This window comes from Ovis canadensis, chromosome 24 (assembly GCF_042477335.2).
Source record: "Ovis canadensis isolate MfBH-ARS-UI-01 breed Bighorn chromosome 24, ARS-UI_OviCan_v2, whole genome shotgun sequence".
Classification (NCBI taxonomy): Eukaryota; Metazoa; Chordata; class Mammalia; order Artiodactyla; family Bovidae; genus Ovis; species Ovis canadensis.
In genome coordinates this window covers 29669205-29689038 of record NC_091268.1, presented here as the reverse complement: position 1 = coordinate 29689038, position 19834 = coordinate 29669205, and the positions used below count along the sequence as shown (strand labels likewise).

At 50.9% G+C, this 19834-nt stretch overlaps 1 protein-coding gene across 3 annotated transcripts in view; it reads right to left on the bottom strand.

Moving 5' to 3' along the window:
• Positions 1-1151: 1151 nt before the first annotated feature.
• ABCC1 (ATP binding cassette subfamily C member 1 (ABCC1 blood group)) overlaps positions 1152-19834 on the bottom strand; it is a 155605-nt gene continuing 136922 nt past the window's right edge. For all 3 annotated transcript variants that reach the window (XM_069569837.1, XM_069569838.1, XM_069569839.1), the window contains 9 exons: positions 18412-18722; positions 11932-12131; positions 10431-10557; positions 9759-9860; positions 6860-7006; positions 5474-5632; positions 4590-4756; positions 3294-3488; positions 1152-2732 (listed from right to left, as the gene is read on the bottom strand). In XM_069569837.1, coding sequence (XP_069425938.1) covers positions 2624-2732; positions 3294-3488; positions 4590-4756; positions 5474-5632; positions 6860-7006; positions 9759-9860; positions 10431-10557; positions 11932-12131; positions 18412-18722 — 1517 coding nt within the window. In that variant the 3' untranslated portion in view covers positions 1152-2623. The remainder of the gene's footprint in view (positions 2733-3293; positions 3489-4589; positions 4757-5473; positions 5633-6859; positions 7007-9758; positions 9861-10430; positions 10558-11931; positions 12132-18411; positions 18723-19834) is intronic.

Genomic DNA, 19834 nt, shown 5'->3' with positions numbered 1-19834 from the left:
CTACCAGTGAGGCCGTGACTCCAGAAGGGCAAGTTCTAGGGCCCCAGTGACTCCACTCTGGGCTCAGGCCCGGTTCAGAGAACGTGGCCACTGAGCACGCGCCCTGTGCCCTGCTCTAGAGGTGGGCGTTCAGCAAGGAGCAGACAGCCCTGATCGCACGGAGCTGCCGCTGTCAAACAGGGAGGAGAGCAGGGGACGCCAGCAGCTGGGGGGAGAGGGAGGACCCCGAGGCTGGAAGAACAGCGGCGAGGTGAGCAGGCGGGTGAGCCTGGGGCTCCTCTCTGGCCCAGTTCCCCTCCCAGAGGACACCTGTGCAAAGCACTGAGTCCAGACCTGACACGCAGCAGGTGCACAACCAAGCTTGGTCCCCCTTCTTCCACGGCACTGGGGTGCTCCCCTTCCTCAGGCTGCACCCACCCCTCTTCATGAAGCGGGTGAACCTCAACCACAGCGTCCCCACAGGCACATGCAGGTCCCATGGCCACGTGGGATCTGACCCGGGATCTTAACACTCAGCATCAGGCCCTGAGACAAATACACGCACATCTAAAACTGACCAAGCTCTCCCACGTGCCTCTCATTCTAAGGGTGATAACCTCGCAGCTGCTTTTCCTCGAGCATCTTTACCCCCCACCCCCCAGCTCCTCTGGCAAGGCAGCCTGGAGGGAGAGGGACACCGTCGTGCGGGGGTGGGGGGAATGCATTCCAGTGGAAGGCAGATTCTTAACTGCAGGACCACCAGGGAAGCTCCCAAGGGAAATTCTTGCCACACGTGATGCTTGCCTTGCCTGTGTCTTAGAACCCAACCTGGGCCATGCACGTAACACCCACATCAGTGCTCATCTTCATAGCAAGCCCAGGAGGCAGGTATGATCAGCCCCATTTTACAGATGAGGCAACTGAGGCACGAAGACTAAGTGACTCGCCCAGGGTCACAGAGCCTGCAGAGGATGAGGGCAGGACTCAAGTCCGTCCACCATGCCACGCTGAGTCCCCACCAGATTCTTAACCTCTAGGTCCCCAATTCCAAGAGCTCCCGCTAGAAACAATACGCTTGCCAAGAAGAAAGGACAGCAGCAGACGAGAAGTGCCCCATCCTGACTCTTGGAGAAAGAGCGGAAATCCTCGATAGAAAGAATATGGAGCAGTCGTTTAGAAAGAAGTAAATTTTTTTTTTTTTACTGCAAATTATTTGCAAATGTTCACGTTTCCAGTGTTAAGTCATTACAAAAAGATCCCCAAGAAACACTTGGTTTATCTAATGTGAAAGAATGGTTTAACTTACAAAAAATAAATATATATTTTCACCTAAAAGGAGAAAGATGCTTTTCTGGTTTGAAGTCACCAATGTAATTCACATAGCGAGCATGAATAGCAACCTCTTTCTGCTTTTTGGGTCTCACTTTGGTCTCCAATTGCGGGACCTACAGGACTGAGAAGACAGCCCCCAACCTCCAGATGCTGGACCTACCTGGCCATTCCCTGGGGTGCCGCTCTTCGGCCTAACGCTTCCTCCCAAGAAATTAAAGTCTTGAGACTGTTCATCTCCCTGGAGCAGTACTTTAAAAAAAAAGAAAATCACTGACACTTGTGAAAAGGTCCTTTTTTTGTCTCAGAAGAGACTCAGTAACCGTAAGTCAAGTCATCCACCGTGCCGGCCCTGACAGTGAACCAGTGGCCCCCAGTGAGAAACTGAAATCTACAAACGAGGAGGGGACTCACGGGGGCTCTTTTCAGTACCAGCTACTCCCACCCGGAGGGACCAGCACTCCTGGCTTAGAATGCTTCATTAACTATGAGCAGGTTTTCATTCTCAGGCACCTGGAGGCGTAAACCCATTCTAGCCGTGAGTAAAAAGACGGAGGGAGGAAGGCAAAGACTGGGGTGGGTAAGGAGGTGAGCAGCCAAGCGGGGAAGCTGGCACTGAGAGGGCTCTCCCAGCCTGGACCTCCAGGCCTGGTCACCCAGAGTCCAGCCAGCAAGTCCCATTGGAGGCAGGGCTGGGAGGCTGGTTCCCAGCAGCTGAGCACCTCGTAGACCAGATGGCTGGTGAGAGGGCTGTCGGTGGTCCTTGGGACACTGCCTGAGGGTGAGCATGGGCTTCATCAGGCCCCTGACCTCCAACTGCAGCCCCGGGGAGACAGGCATCTAGGGAGAGCCAGGCAAGGACGGAGAGGTGCCGGGGACCAGCGAGCTTCCCCAAGGCGCGGAATCCACAGACTTCAGCTGGAGAGACCTGAGGCAGTTGGCTGGATTTGGTCACTAGCAGATTTTACGCAACCGATTTCTCTGGAAGTCTGGTGGCCCGAATGTCCCCACAGAGCAGGGAGAATATACGTGCCCTCCCAGGGGCGTGAGGGCGTGTGTCCATCTGCAGGGGGTAACAGAGCCGAGAGCGTGTGCATTGTTGGGGGCGGCTGCATCCCAGCGTCTCTCCTGTTTCCTCACGGCCAGTTCCAGGCAAAAGGGCCAGAGGGCGGCTGCTCTGTGCATGTTTTGGTTTTGGGGGTTTGCATTTTTTTTGGTTTCAGTCTGAGAGGCTTGGGTTCCGAAGGATGCTGACTCGTCCCTGACTGCTCGCAGGTTGGCCCTGCAGTTCTGACCAGCTGCACCCGCTCCAAGCTCACACCAAGCCAGCATCTTTGGCCATGCTGTAAAAGAGACCTCTCCGCTGCAGGAGGTCGGAGGGGGAGCCCCATTCCCGGATCTCTCCTTTGTCCAGGACGATCACCCTGCAAGGGAGCGACGCAGACATGAGGTGTCGGGGAGGAGCTGGTACCCCGTGCTCCAGGAGTCTACCTGGGCAAGTCCCTGCTTTGGGTCAGACCCCTAACACCCTCTGCCAGGCCTGCTGCAGTAGCCATCCACCTGGCTGCCTGTCCTCAACCCCAGTTCTAGTCAATGTCCTGTGACATCACCTTCAGTACTCTCTTATCGCCTTGTGTATTTCCCTCCCAGCAGAATTCGCTTTTATTTGTTGCTGTGTTTATTGTCTATTTCTGCACCCAGCCCCCAACTAATCCATAAGGTCCCTTAGGCAGGCTCCTTGTGTGACAGCTCCCGGCTCAGTACCCAGTGTCTGGAACAGGGCCAGTTATGTGGCTGACAATCCACACATGTGTTAACTTTTGACTGAGTGATGGCAAGAATGTCTGGTACTAACCAGGACAAAGAGACACCAGGGCTGTCACTAGGTATGAGGTCAGTGTTGCATGAATGAATGAATGAGTGGGTAAACGGGGTGGGTGGGGTGGACCGTGAGGCCTGGAGGCCTTCTGGGCCAAGGGCGTCACCTCGTGTAGTCCATGATGGTGTTGAGCCGGTGAGCGATGGTGAGGACGGTACAGTCATCAAATTGCGTCCGGATGGTGGACTGAATGAGGTCGTCCGTTTCCAGGTCCACGGCCGCCGTGGCCTCGTCCAACACGAGGATCTTTGTCTTCCTCAGCAGGGCCCGGGCCAGGCACACAAGCTGGCGCTGCCCAACGCTTGACCAGGAGAGAAAGACCAGGAAATGAGTGTCAAAACCACCCCTGACGCTGAGTCCAAGCCATAGCTGAGAGGAGGAAGAGGAGACACTGTCTGCTGCTCAGACCAGGAGGGCACGTCCACCCGCCACATCCGTGCCCACACTGGCCATCACTAATCGATCAGCACGGTCTTCCTGTTGAGCTAGAAGCAGCCTCAGATTCTCTCTCAACACAGAGCTCGGAGGTGATAGCCAGGATATCTGATCAGTTCAGTATAGCGAATAGAACAATTAGCAAACTGGCCCCAAGCAAAGTTTGCCCCAGAAGGCAAACTGCCTTCTGCAGGGCCTCTCTCAGTGGACTCTGGACTCGGCCCTGTGCCTGGCTTTGGCCACTGGGATGCTGGCAAACCTAGAGGCTTGGAACAGGGTGCACACCAGGCTGTGCTCACGCCTGCACCTCCGCCATCACCGTGACAACATGCCTGGGCTGGTCTGCCGGGGAAGGAGGGACACCCAGGGCCAAGCCTAACGGCCCCAGAGGAGGCCAGCTAGAATATCCGCCTGCAGCCAGCGGCTCCCACCCACGTGGGTGAGCCAAGACCAGCAGAGCCGCCTGGCTGGCCGCCCCCTTGCGTGAGTGGCCCCGGCTCTTGCTGAGCACACCTGAGGGTTGGTGCTTGGTCGTCATGGTGATGGATGCAGCAGATCCCTGCTGTGCCAGGCATCACCGCTCTAGTTGCTGGATCCCGGGTGGAGCCTGGGAGAAGGGCCAGGTAGCTGGGGCCTTGGGTCGGGGAAGGGAGGGCCCAGAGCAGGGCTATTTACTGACTGGGAGAGAAGCCTTTCCAAAATGTGACAACTTCACTCTCCACTGAAGGGACCTGGTGTGAGAAAGGAGCTGCTGGGATCATCCTGGTTACACCTCACGGTAAATATCAGCCCAGCATGAAACCCGTTTTAGATACTGAAACTTGACGCCCAAGAGATTAGGGGACAAATGGCTCATGTGGCAGAGTTGGAACTCAAGCCCAGGTCTGAATCTGATGCAAACAGACAAAACCTACCAAGGCCCCGACAGAGGTGACGTGGAGGCCCGGCTGGGCATCACTCCGCCTACCTGAGGTTCTCCCCGCCTTCTGCGCACTCGTGGTTCAGTTTGTCAGGAAGAGCTGACACGAAGCCCTTCAGGTGGGCAAGCTCCAGGGACGTCCAGACCTCTTCATCCGAGTACTGGCTGAATGGGTCCAGGTTCATGCGGAGGGAACCCGAAAACAAAACAGGGTCCTGTTTGGAGGGAAGACGGCAGACAGCGTGTGAGGCTCGAGGCACAGTCGGACATGGGTGGGGCAAATAGGTGGGATGTAGAACGTTCTTGCTAGAATTGTTCAAAATGGGGTTTTGGAGTTCCTCCAAATCACCATTTCTGAAGATGTCGAAGATGGGGGGAAAAAATCTGGAAAACTCTTGAGTTAAGGGAAATAAAACAGATTTCTTTCTTGTCATATTTCCCAGAGCATTCAGTACACAAACGTGTTGGGAACTTTCTGGAAGCAAGAACCAGCATGCAGATTAGGGCGATTCCTAATTGCAAGGTAAATGGATTCCCCTCCATCTCCTGCCTCCAAATTAAAATCTGAGAAAAAATTTAAGGCAAGACAACACTAAGAGGCAACATATTATGCAATTGCCACCTACAGGAATGAGTCTAGAAAATTCATCATTCTCACCTAGCTCTTGGCAAGGTGAGAGATCCTGTCCAGCAGAGAAGCCACTGTCTTAACTGGATGCTGTGAGATGCTTAGGACACCGCCTACTGGGTGGCAGGAGTGAAGGGATGAATGAAACCTACCTAATTCTCCCTGTTATTTATGTGTGAAGGGGAGATTCCATGAAGAAACATGGCACAATTTCAGTAAAAAGTCATGAAAACCACAGAGCAGGGACAAATGTCCATCTGTTCTGAAAATGCACACGCGTCACTTTCAGTGCGACCCCACCCACCTGGGGGATGATGGTGATCTTGAAGCGGAGGTCGTGCAGGCCTATCTTGGCGATGTTGACGTCATCAATGATTATCTCTCCCTCGGCTGACTCTTTGATCCGAAACAAGCCCAGGGTTAGGGACGACTTCCCGGCTCCTGTCCGCCCCACGATGCCAACCTGTGGGGCAGGAAGGGCCTGGGTGAAATGGGAACACTGGTATCTGGGCTGACCTCTTGCTCCTCACATCCTTAAGTTTAACCAGCCACAGAGCAGTTCAGTCATCTGGTCGACCCTCCCTTCTTCCACTCTATCTACTCCCCTCAGCAGCTTCCAGAGGCATTCCTTTAGGGGCTGTTTTGGGTAAAGGTCAAGAAGGACTTCCTTGTCTCTGCCAGCTCTTTTTAGAAATTAAAAATTATAATCAGTTCCTTTAGTAAGTTATTTGCAACTCAAGACAGTATTAAGTAACAATCAAATGGTTTTTCAGTTCTATGATGGTGAGTTTCCCCACCCTGAGGTGCTGGAATATCTCAAAGGTTCAGGAAGATGCCCCTGTATCCCAGCTGAGTGAGCAGAGATCATGGGTATGACCTGGCCTCCACTTATCCTCTTGAGGGAACTGGGCTCCCCACTTAATGGCTAATGACTGACGTTCCAGGCAGAACTCTCCCCTTCTCATCTGGGCTTCAGAGAGGCAGGCTCCTCCACCCTCGGACAGCAACTCACAGGGCAGCCTCATTATGCAACATAAGCCAGAAAGCCTCCATGAGAACACCACCCACTCTGTTCCTCCTCTTGTTACAAGTTAGAGAAACTCTCTCATGGGAACGGAATATTCTGGGCCTCCTGACTGGGTGTTTAACAACTCCTGCATGTTCAGAGAAGAAAGAAACACTGGCCTCTGGCAAATGGGCACAAGACCCTCGGTCTGACTCCTCAGGAGGGTCTGAGGGTCTCAGGGCAAAGACGTCCTCTAGGAGCAGCAATACCCTTGAGCCATCCCTAGTAGTGAGGAGGGCATCTTTCTATTCTAGAGGCCTCGTGGCTAAGGGGGCACATGGAAAGGGGAGGAAGGGACTGGTCAGTGAACTGGGAGGCTCACATCTTATCTAGAAAGAGCCAGGTGGGGAGGATGGGCCCGGTGCTGCCAGAAGTTCTGAGCTTTCAAGAAAAGCAGGAAATGGAAATTTTTTTTTTAAACATAAAACATTCCAGATTTTTCAGTGTTGGCAATTTCCAAAACGTATCTCCTCTGGCTCCTGGACTACCAGTCTGCAGTTGGGACGCTGTGAGCAGATTTTACTGCCAAAGGCTCTCCCCCTCGACTCTGTGGTTCAGGGGCAGGGGAAACCTGGTGGCAGCCTGTGCCCACCCACGGACGGGCAGGGGTCGAGGGGCACCCACCTTCTCCCCGCCATCGATGGTGACGTTGATGTTCTTCAGAACCAAGTCCAGGTCCTCTCGGTACCGCAGGCCATAGTCCCGGAACTCCACTCGGCCCACCTGGGGCCAGTCGCTGGGCGGTGCCATATCCTGGATTTGCCAGGGAGCCTGCGATGACAGTGGGCAGTGGGTGGGCGTGAGGGGTCTGAAGTCTGTCTCATGTGTCCCAGGGCTCCACGTAAGCGGCTTCCATGACCCCTTTGACCTCACAGCCCCCTCCTTCCCACTCACTGCCTCACTGCTCTCGCACTGACTTCTGGACTGTTCCCCAAACACACCCACGTGTGCTGCTTCTGGGCCTTTGCACTTGCGGCTTCTGCCTGGAACATTCTGTGCCAAACTACCCCCTTGGCCTGCTTGGCTGCTGTGGATCCCGGTTAATGCAACGGCCCTCCGAGCCCTGGGCCCCTCTTCTCCCACACTCTCTGCGTCCACTGTCTTTGAGGGCGCTCACTACCTCCTGGCATTGTAAGCAAGTGTCTCTTTACTCCGTCACCCACAGCTCACTGGAACAGCCCCTCTGCGAGAACAGGTTCTTTCACTTGTTCACTGCTACATCCTAGAGCCCAGAGCACGCAGGAGGTGCTCAATAAACATCTGTGGACTGAATCAATGAATGGCGGACTCCTCTAGACAGACACAAAGCTAAAGGAGAGATACTCTGATGGCTTCGAAGGCCTGGAAAGTTTGAAAGTGAAAGTGAAGTTGTTCAGTCGTGTCTGACTCTTTGGGACCCCATGGACTGTAGCCTACCACGCTCCTCCATCAATGGGATTTTCCAGGTAGGAGTACTCGAGAGGGTTGCCACTTCCTTCTCCAGAGGATCTTCCCAACCCAGGGATCGAACCCGGCTCTCCCGCATTGTAGGCAGATGCTTTACCGTCTGAGCCACCAGGGAAGTCCATGGCCTGGAGGGCGACCGTAAAAGCAGCAGCCAACACTTGACGGTCACTCTATCCCATGACCTCCTTTAATCGTCACTACAATCCCAAGAGTGGAGTCCCTTCCCATCCCCAGTTCACACACGAGGGAACTGAGACACAGAGAGTGAAAGCAACTTGCCTGGAGTCACACAGCCCCTATTTCTGAAAAGCTACTCCGTTCAGGTCACATTTCCTGAGGTCTACACCTGGATATGCTCTGGGCTACACTCCGTACTCTCTTCAGGGAAGAGAGGAATGGAGAAGACAATGAAAGAGGACTTCCATCCTTTCTCCCCCATAAACTTCTTACGTTAATTTTTTTACACCCCTCATATAAATAAAGAGATACTGCTCTAAGAACACGGAGGGGACTGGAGAGAAATCAGTGGAACTTTCTACCTAAATATATATCGTATGTAATATATACAAAGAGATAAGTAAACAGATATATTTTAATAGTGGTTAAGACTCTGGGTGATCTTTTTCTTATATTTTTCAAATTTGCTCTTATTCTAAAACTATAAAAATAAATAATTAGAAGTAGTGAAAATAAGTACAGTATTTTTAAAAGTAAAAAGCTGAATTTTATACTTTAAATGAGTGAACTGCATGGCATATGAATTATACCTCAAGTGAAGTTGCTCAGTCGTGTCTGACTCTTTGCGACCCGTGGACTGTAGCCCACCAAGCTCCTCCATTCATGGGATTCTCCAGGCAAGAATACTGGAGTGGGTTGCCATTTCCTTCTCCAAAATCAAGGAAGGATAAATCAGGTAGGGTGGGAACCTGCTGTTGTAATGTGCTCTTATTTCCACAGGTGGCACTCACATCATTCTGAAGAATGCTCTCTGATGAGGTGGGCCCTGGTTCACAGAATTCAAGGACTTGGCACAGATCACTTCAATAAATCCCTAAGTCAGAGTCTAACCAGGGTCCCTTTAGTTTCATTCCCGGGGGGCATTTTCTTGGAATGCAGTGATAGTCACGCAGTTGTGTCCAACTCCTTGAGACTCCGTGGACTGTAGCCCACCAGGCTCCTCTGTCCACGGGATTCTCCAAGCAAGAACACTGGAGTGGGCTGCCATTCCCTTATCCAAGGGATCTTCCCAACCGGGAATCAAACCCCGGTCTCCTACATTGCATGCAGATTCTTTACTGTCTGAGCTACAGGGAAGAAAGCCCATGTGATCTTAGGCAAGTAACTAATCCTCTCTGTGTCTGTCTCCTCACCTGCAAAATGGGGGTGATAGTAGAAGGTCAGTTGCAAGGTTGTGTAAAGGATGAATGGATTATTCTACGCAGAGTGTCTAGAACAGGGCCTGACACCGCACAAGGGCACAATGTGTGTGTCCCTATTATTACTGGTGGTGGTGGGATGGAGTTATTGCTAGGCATTACTGCTATTGTCATTAACACTACTCCTGCTATTCAGAGATGGTGTGCAGACAGAATAAGGCAGTTACTAGGGGCAATGTGACACCAAAGCCTTGGGCCCTACTCCCAGTTGTCCTGCTGACCATGAACGTGACCTCAGACCAGCCATCGCCCCTCACTACGTGCCCTTTTCCTCCATCCATAAAATGAGGACTTGGGTGAAATAACTGCAGGGTTTCCCAAACTTCGGGAAACTCGTTACCAATAATAGCATAACTTATGCAATATCCTTATACTGATTCTCTTGTTACTGATTACCTGATATTTTTAAATGACTCACTTGTACTTAACTTTTAATTCTAAAGAGAAAATTAGTATGATTCATTTTGCGTAATGTAAATCCCCATTCAAAACACATAACAAATAACAGAGGGGTTTTTTTTTTCCCCTTTGGTCAGGTGGAGGCTGCCTGCAGAAGGCACATGCTGGGGTTCAGAGGATTCTTCTGAGTCAAGTTACACCGAAGACCATGGTCAAGAGGTCAGGCTGGGGACTTATGTTACCTCCTTCTCAGTTTCCGAATATTCCTTGAGTCTCTCCACGGCCACAATGTTGGTCTCCATCTCGGACGACATCCGAACGAGCCAGTTCAAGTATGCGGTGACCTGTGAGGGGAAGAGTCATCCGAAGGAGCGTCTAGAGTGAGCGTGAGTTGTTTTCTTCTCATAAAGACAGAAAGAATTATGAAATGATTCAGATAATGAAGGCCCAGAAGATAGCTACCTCAGATACCGCGGCCAGACCTGCTACTGTGCGTCTCTTATGCCAGCGTCACATTTCAAAATAACCCGCGGGGCTACACAAGCAATCAGAAAGGAAATGAGAATGTATTCCCAACTAGATGACAGTTAGGAAAACACGCTGCATCGGAATTTGGGAGATGCAGCTAAAGCAGTGCCTCGAGGGAAATTTATAGTATTGAGTGCATTCTTCTGGTAGCTGAAGGCATCCTCTCAGGCCGTCAGGGACGCTCCTTGGCTGATGGGGGAGTCCTGGCTGCCCGTCTCCTTTCTCCCCTGCTTCAGTCAGTCACTGGGCTCTAGACCTGCACCTCAAACTCCACCTGGCCTCGTCCCCTTCCCCCACGCCCACAGAGATTCAAAGTAAAGGCCCAAGTGCCTGACAACCGGCTCCCCAGTAAGAGAAAAGTCCACCTGAGAGTGCCCCCGGCTTACCTGCAGGGAGTAAGACACCGAGAGGCCCACCAAGCCCGCACTGAGGCTGTGCCGGGAGATCACGGCAAACAGGGAGGCGAACAGGACGATGCAGTTGCCCACACACTCCAGCCGCACGGCCAGCCACCTGCGTGGAGACACAGGCAGAGGGACAGGGACACACACGCACGCGCCCAGGTCAGCTTCTCAGAGGCTTGGTTTCCGGTTGAGAGGGGTGGGGGAGCTGGGTGGCCACTCTGCTTACTGAAATAATTCCCCAATAGCTTCTGAGAGAGGCCTTGTTTGTCTAGTTCATGGGACATGGGGAAGAAGGGACACAATTTCAGGAATTCTTCATTGGTCTGGCAACCCCAGGGACTAAACTAGAGTTCTCCGTAAGTGATCTTCCCGGGAAACTGAAACTTGCTTTCTTAAGAGCCAACCTTTTCTCACTGAAACCTTAAAAATACACACCCATGTGTGCATTTAAAAAAAAAGATGTCTCAGAAACTTCCGAAATGCTAAGAAAAATCATCAACTCTGAGAGGCACCCCTGATTTAAAACAAACATCTTTTGGCAGCATGGGGGGAGGGGAGAGTGAGAGATAAACGACCCTTCTCAACACAGCCAAAGGGTGCCCAGACCTAGATCACTGCTATTTTAGAAACATTAAAATGTATTATCTTTCCTTTAAAATATAGACAGATCTACGCGTTTAAAGCTAACTTTTGTATGCTATCACATAGGAACACTGTTTTTATGTTTGAAAATGTAAAGCATTCTAGAGAGGCAGTATTATCTGGTTTTTTTCCCACCACATTCTTGAAGATCCATGTGACGGATCCTCCGGGTGTGAGTTATTCCCACAGAAACCCAGATTTCAACAAACTCCCTAAACAAACTCTGCAAGGGAACTGCAAGGCCTTTCCAGCAATGCCCGATCTTTCCACCTGTCTCACACTAAGGGATTACCCGGTGTGCAGTGGGTCACTGCCAGGGTGCTCTGACCCCTCCCCGGAGTCCTCTCTCTCACATCTCAAAAAACATCTTAGGATGTAAGCAAGTGAGGACGGGCCAGTCTAGATTCAATCAATAATTAGCCAACTTCTACTCCTTCTTCTTTTAAGCCCGATGCTATTCAACCATGCTTGATCCCCCAAAGGGCAATTTCACACGGTCTAACCTAATAGTATTACTAATAAAACTGCTTCCCACACTCATCACCCGCGGGCGAGGGTGAAGAGAAGCATGTGAGGAGAACACTCAGGAGCCGAGGCCGCCGTCACCGATGGTCCTGTATCACCAGGGCCACGGCTGAAGCATGGCCCTGCGAGATCTCCAGACTCATAACTCTCTGCGCCTGCGCTTCAGCGGGCCCTGCGGCCACACGCGCGCTGACCGCCCCGTTTCTAATGGTCTTTCCGTCCTCTCCTCTCGCCGAGGCCAAGCCTCCCCCCCGTGAGGCCGGCGCTGGGCCCCACACCCCCGCTCCGGGAGCCTCCCCCACGGCCCCGCGCCCACCTGTTGGCCACGATGCTGGGGTAGTAGGCCTTCTGGTTCTCGTCCACCTTCAGGTCGCTCTGGCGGATGAAGCGCTCCTGCTCCTCGAAGGCGCGGATGACGCTGACGCCCAGCAAGGTCTCGTTGAAGTGGGAATAAACCGGCGAGCGGCTGACTGACTCGAGGCGCTTCAGCTGCCGGGAGGAGGCCACGTAGAACCTCTAGGGGAGAGAATGGACCAGGGGTAGGCGAGGGGCCCCTCATCCCATCCTTCCAGGGCCGTGCTGGAGAAAGACTGGCCGTAAATGACCCCTCTGGGAGCGGAATGCTGGACCGGGGCTGCGTTCACCCGAGGAACGGCAGGTGCGCTGACTACAATAACCAGGGCGGCAGCAGTGATAATAGCTCACGCTCCGGTGGAGCCTGGATCTCTGGTAGCTCAGCTGGTAAAGAAACTGCCTGCAGTGCAGGAGACCCTGCTTCAATTCCTGGGTTGGGAAGATCCACAGAAGGGCTAGACTACCCACTCCAGTATTCTTGGGCTTTCCCTTGTAGCTCAGCTGGCAAAGAATCGCCTGCAATGCGATTCTAGGAAGACCTAGGTTTGATCCCTGGGCTGGGAAGATTCCCCTGGAGAAGGGAAAGGCTACCCACTCCAGTATTTTGGCCTGGAGAATTCCATGGACTGTATAGTCCATGGGGTCGCAGAGAGTCGGACACGACTGAGTGACTTCCACTACACTACATGCGAAGCCCAGCGTCCCAGCACTACCTGAAGCACCTTCACAGCCATCAGCTCTTTAATCTTCATCAAAAACCTAGGAGGCGCTCAATCCTGTTTCACAACCAGTAAACTGAGGTCAACCTCTTCCCTAAAGCCATGTGGCTAGGAAGTGGCAGAGCTGGGATTCGAACACCAACAGTCCGGTCTCAAAGAGTTGACCTCAACACAGCATGGCCTCTCTGATGCCACTGACCTGGAGGGTTTATGGACCCCACAGCGTTGCTTTAGGACAAGCAGACCTCAGCGTAAACCCTGCCTCCGCCTGTCCCCATGGGCAGAGACCACATCCACTCTACTCCTGCCCTAACCCAGGTGTTCAGCTCATTAAGAGACAGAACAAGAGCCCCCCGGGAGCACTGAGGCGCTCTGACAGAGACTGGACTGGCCATCTGAAGACTCCTCTGTTCTCCTGGCTTCAGTTTCTGCATCTGTACAAAAGGACCCGCTGAGACCGAAGTTCCCTCTCCCGGACGTGCTGAAGATGTAACGTGTCTGCACCAGCTTCAACAGCAGAGCCGGGCAAGTGAACACAGGTGCTGAGGGACATGTCTCCTGCCTCCTGGGCTGTGCTGGGTGCCCTGGGCTATCTTCAGGGGCAGAGACCTTCCATGGAGAACACTGAACAGAGTGGGTGGCTCTTGCGGGTTCTCCAAACTTTTTCTGGATGCCAGCTCACATGGGAATTTGAACCACATGTTAGGGAGCCCTCCAGGGGCCCCAGAAACTCTGAGAACCCAGGGGTGACACCAACCCAGGCCGCCTCAGATCGGGGGTTCTGCCAATCCCTGCACATGGTCAGATGCCACCTGTCCTCCAGTGGCTCCCACTGCCTTGGGATGCAGTCCAAACCCGTGGTCTGGCTCAAGGACCCCGGCATCTGCCCCCATTACCCTCTTCTGGGATCACCTCCTCTCCCAGCTTTCTTTCCTCCTGGGTGAAAACGGTTCTAAAATGTTTGACCTGCTCGACTTATTCCACTTGTCAGGTCCTCTGAATTTTATTTCCTCTAAAAAGTAAACCCGAGACTTATTTTTGTTATGGAATAGTATGATTTTTTTTTAAATAATTATTACTTTTCTTTTAATCTTTATTCCTGGAGAGAATCCACCCTGTGGACTCACCTGATTCTTCCAAGGAGTGCCTGGTGCTCATGAATGAAAATGAAATGTTCAACCTACACCTGTCTGGTGCTGGCCTTGGGCTGGGAGCTAAGACACTAAGGCAAGTGCCAGGGAATTTTCACAGATGCCATGCAATTCTGGGGGTAGAAATTACTTATTCCGACAATCTGGAGGCCCCAACAGAATTCCACATCACCTTACCTCTTACATTCCTTTTCCTAAAAATGACTTGCAAACACTAATGTATCAGTTCAGTTGCTCAGTCATGTCCGACTCTTTGTGACCCCATGGACTGCAGCATACCATGTTTCCCTGTCCATCACCAACTCCCAAAGCTTGCTCAAACTCATGTCCATCGAGTCAGTGATGCCATCCAACCATCTCATCCTCTGTCGTCCCTTCCTTCTCCTGCCTTCAATCTTTCCCAGCATCAGGGTCTTTTCCAGTGAGTCAGTTCTTTGTACCAGGTGCCCGAAGTATTGGAGTTTCAGCTTCAGCATCAGTCCTTCCAATGAATAGTCTGGACTGATCTCCTTTAGGATGGATTGGTTGGATCTCCTTGCAGTCCAAGGGATTCTCAAGAGTCTTCTCTAACACCATGGTTCAAAAGTATCAATTCTTCAGCACTCAGCTTTCTTTATAGTCCAACTCTCACATCCATATATGACTACCGGAAAAACCATAGTTTTGACTAGACGGACCTTTGTCCGCAAAATAATGTCTCTGCTTTTTAATATGCTGTTTAGGTTGGTCATAGCTTTTCTTCTATATTTGAAAGTGAAAGTGAAAGTCACTCAGTCGTGTCCGACTCTTTGCAACCCCATGGACTGTATAGTCCCTGGAATTCTCCAGGCTGGAATACTGGAGTGGGTAGCCTTTCCCTTCTCCAGGGTATCTTCCCAACCGTGATCAAACCCAGGTCTCCTGCATTGCAGGCAGATTCTTTACCAACTGAACTATAAGGGAAGCCCTCTTCTATATTAGTGTATATTAACTGTTAATATAATTATAGTGTATATAATATACAATTCATGTATATTAGATACACACTAATGTATATCCATTTAAATTTTTTTTTCAAGTGATATAGATAGGATGATTAGAAAAACATTAAAGTCAATGATCCTGAGATAACCACTACTCTGATTTCAGTGTATAATGTTTTAATTATTTTCCAGAGAGAGAGAAAGAACACCTACCCTTACACACATACATCTTAAAAGGCTCTTTTTGAGATGCAACTTACTTCCACTGGAAAGTGTACTAAATCTTTACAGCTTGGTGAATTTAATGTTTATCTACACCTGTATGTGCACCACCGGATCAGAATCTAGGAAATTCCCTCGTGTTCTCTCACAGTCAATTCCCCGTAGAGCCACTATTCTGACTTCTATTTCATTGCTCTTGCCTGTTCTTCAACTTCATAAAAACAGAATCACACAAATGTACTCTTTTGTGTCTGGCTTATTCTGATCAGTATAGTATCTCTGAGACTCATCCTCCTTGTGTATATTAGTAGCTCATTCCTCTCTCATGCTAGGTCATGTCTTTTGTATAAATACACTGCAATGTATGCATCCATCCTCCTGTGATGGACATTTGGGGTAATTATGAATCAAAACGCTAAGCACATTCTAGCCGATTGGTTTCTGTGATACAGTCTCTTGATTCTTTTTTTTGTTGTTGTTAAGTTTATTTATTGGGCTGCGCCAAGCCCTAGGTGAGGCACAAGGGCTCTTTGATCTTTGCTGTGGCATGTGGATCTTTGGTTGCACCATTCAAACTGTTAGTTGTTTTATGTGGGATCTAGTTCCCCAGCCAGGGATAGAACCCAGGCCCCCTGTATTGGGAGATCAGAATCTTAGCTGCTGGACCACCAAGGAAGTCCCTCTCCTAGCACACACACTGAGTGAGATGCTGCGTTAAAGGAAATCAACGCTGAAGATTCACTGGAAGGACTGATGCTGAAGCTACAATACTTTGGCCACCTGATGTTAAGAACTGACTCACTGGAAAAGGCCCCTGATGCTGGGAAAGACTGAGGGCAGGAGGAGAAAGGGGCGACAGAGGATGAGATGGTTGGATGGCATCATCAACTCGATGGACATGAGTTTGAGCAAACTCTGAGAGAGGATGAAGGACAAGGAAGCCTGGTATGCTGCAGTCCAAGGGGTCACAAAGAGTTTAACATGACTTAGCCACTGAACAACAACAATATATAGTTAAAAGCTATGAAAAAAATTCTCCCATAATCTCTAAGGATTAATAAGGCAATGTTTTCATTTTTCTACCTCCATTTCCAGTCCTGCCCACGCACATTACGCATTTTGTCAGTTATAATGACAGTGTGCCGACAACATGGGCCTTGGCTAACTTCTTTCCCTTTGTTGTTTAAAAATAAAATTGTTGGTGCCGCAACAGTGTGTTCCCAGTTCTCCTGTTAGAGGGATGTTAGTAGTCCACTGCCACATTATCCGCGGTGTGCTCAAGGCCCTGCTGCCGGCAGGCATCTGAACTGCCCTGAAGTCACCCTGGGCCTCCTTGTTTGTTCTTTTGAACTGGGTCCTCCAGGAAAAGGTCCAGCCAGGGTCAGAACACGGGTAACATTTTTGATAAATGCAGCTGGAGGACTTTTCACAAAAGCTGGCATTGATTTAAAGAGAACACCGAGAGGGTCTGGGAACTGGACGTGCTCTGATTCCCTCTTTGTTCACACACCAATGCCGGGCCACAGGGTGATGCCAAGCCACGGTGTGGGAGGGTATGGGGTCTGGCTGACCTGGCCAAGGCCTCTAGGAACCCACACCAACAGGCCACACACAGTGCAGTGTGAGGTACAGAGCACCCCGTGGCTTCTTATTCTTATTTTGTGCAACAGCTGTTAGGCTCGCATCTAAACAGCAGTCTCCCGTTAGCGTGTATGCTGCAGCTACTTTTTTAATTAAAAAAATATTTTTACTAATATACATGCATTTGACGGAGAAGGCAATGGCATCCCACTCCAGTATTCTTGCCTGGAAAATCCCATGGACGGAGGAGCCTGGTGGGCTGCAGTCCATGGGGTCGGGAAGAGTCGGACAGGACTGAGCGACTTCCCTTTCACTTTTCACTTTCCTGCATTGGAGAAGGAAATGGCAACCCACTCCAATGTTCTTGCCTGGAGAATCCCAGGGACAGGGGAGCCTGGTGGGCTGCCGTCTATGGGGTCACACAGAGTCAGACATGACTTAAGTGACTTAACAGCAACAGCAACATGCATTTGATGACTCTGAATTTAGAACACTTAAAATCAGCATGAGCAAGGTAAAAAGGTGTCCTTTTCAGGGGCAGGAAAGCACAGTGACAGTTACATCAGACGTGAGTTCACATTCCCAGTTCTGCCCCCTGGACCTCAACATGCTGATCTGTTAACTGGAAGCACCACAGTGAAGCTGATGCAGCCATCAAATACTCCCTTACTCTGTTCACTTTTCTTGAGCTTATTTGTGATGGCTGGAGCTCCAGCAGCCATCTTGGACCATGAAACCAACTTAAGAATGGAAGGCAAAGATGACAGAAGCACACACACAGACACACACACACACACACAAACAAAACAAAACAAAACAGTGAAGGAATCTGAAGCTACCAAACTTATGAAGCTGTCAGATGTGTGCGTGTGTGCTAAGTCGACTCAGTTGTGTCCGACTCTGTGTGACCCTATGGACTGTAGCCCACCAGGCTCCTCCGTCCATGGGATTCTCCAGGCAAGAACACTGGAGTGGGTTGCCATGCCCTCCTCCAGGGGATCTTCCCAACCCAGGGACTGAACCCGCATCCTTATGTCTCTTGCATTGGCAGGTGGGTTCTTTACCACTAGAGCCACCTGGGAAGCCGGAAGCTGTCTTATCAGCCCTGAATAGCACACCTCTAAATTTCTACTATGGCTTCCTTGATGGCGCAGATGGCCCTGGGTTGGGAAAATCCCCTGGAGGAGGGCATGGCAACCCACTCCAGTGTTCTTGCCTGGAGAATCCCATGGACAGAGGAGCCTGGTGGGCCACAGTCTCTGGGGTTGCAAAGAGTCAGACATGTCTGAGCAGCTCACACTTCCACATCCACTTTCAGATTCCTATCACAGGGGAAAAAATATCACAGCTGTTATTATCATGTCGCCATTATCTGCCCTGGAGAAGGAAATGGCAACCCACTCCAGTACTATCGCCTAGAAAATCCCATGGATGGAGGAGCCTGGTAGGCTACAGTCCACAGCGTCACAAAGGGTCAAACACGACTGAGCGACTTCACTTCACTTCACTTCTTCATGGCTATAGCTTATTTCCTTTTAAAACTTTCAGCTTAATAAAACGCTTATTATTAGGAAAAAAGGATGTTTGATTATTGCAAGCTGAAAGCCATCAACTTAGGTATTCAAAACCAACAAAAACAAACCTTAACCATCCTCTGGGACATCCTCCACAGCCTCACGCTGGGGAAACTTAAGTGGTCCCCATTTAAGTTAAAAGTAGAAAGTTTAAACCATTTAAACTTAAATGGCTCTCTCGGGACAGTGACACAGAGCAGGGCTCGTCCTGGATCCCAGGACCCACCCCTCACCTGCACAAAGAAGTAGATGAGGCCCAGGGGCGGGATGATGACGGCAGCCATGGGCGTGGCCAGCAGGATGATGATGCAGGCGCCGATGACGTTGAACAGGGAGCCCATGAACATCTTGATGACCTGCGGGATCATCGAGTCCACCGTGTCCAGCTCCTTGGAGAAGCGGTTCACCAGGTTCCCGCTGGGGGTCCGCTCGAAGAAGCTTATGGGCGACCGGAGGACGTTATGCAGTAGGTCCAGGTGCAGGCGGCGGGAGGCGAAGATGCCCCCGATGGACACCGCCATGGAGTAGCCGAACACCGTGATACCTACAAACACTCTCGTGTCAAACTCCACGGCAGGAGAGGGACCGAGCTGGGGCAGGGGCAAGGAGCCATGTGACCATGTGGACAAAGCAGCCTGGACTCCCAGCTTCTAATAACAACCATAATGGTGGCTATTATTAACCCAGCACACACTATGTGCAAAACTCACCGTGTCTTTTATGTGCATCTAATCCTTTTGAGGACCCTGTATATGTTCTATTAGTACCTGTTACAGATATGGAAGAATACTAGAGTGGGTAGCCTTTCCCTTCTCCAGGGGAATCTTCCCAAGCCAGAGATCAAACCCAGGTCTTCCGCATTGCAGGCGGATTCTTTACCAGCTGAGCCACCAGGGAAGCCCAACTGAAGCTCAGATGGGTGAACTCCTTTGCCCTCAGGAAGAAGAGGGTGGGCTCTGAGCCACACTACCTTGCTCAGTGCCAGCTCTGCCATGAATAAGCTGTGTGACTTTGGGCAACTTACTGCACCCTTCTGGGCCTCAGTTTCCGCATCTCTAAAACTAAGAAAAATGAGCTCCTACCTCATGTGACCACTGCAAAAGTAGAATAAAACACCTTAAAGTGTTGACAACAGAACCAGACATCAGGTAAGTGCTGCAAACGTTAGCTATGACTGGTAATGCTGTTGCGTCTGGGGATCTTTGTGGGACCACAGGAAGGGTATACACAGGACTTCTCAGCATCCTCCCTGTTAACCTCTGAGGTTGGATCATCCTCCACTGTGGAGTCTGCGCTGGGCACTGCAGGACGTTTAGCAACATCTGGCCTCTAGATCCCAGCAGCACCTGCCTCCACGGGGAAGTTGTGGTAACTTCAAGTATCTCTAGATATGACTAAACTCTAAGTACCTCTAGACATGAAGGTAGCACTGCCTGTGTTACGAACCACAAGTAGAAACTAATTCCCGCCTTTGGGCGGAAGGCAAAAGTCCACAAATAGGACTTCACAGAAACTCTATCACCCTGCCAGAACAATGAGGGGCAAGGGTCCCTGGTCACCTTCTGTTTCTCAACTCATCTGTAAAATAGGCACGTTGGAGCTCCCTTCCCCTCTGTCTCCCAGAGCCACAGGAAACAGAGCATCCGAGAAACGTTC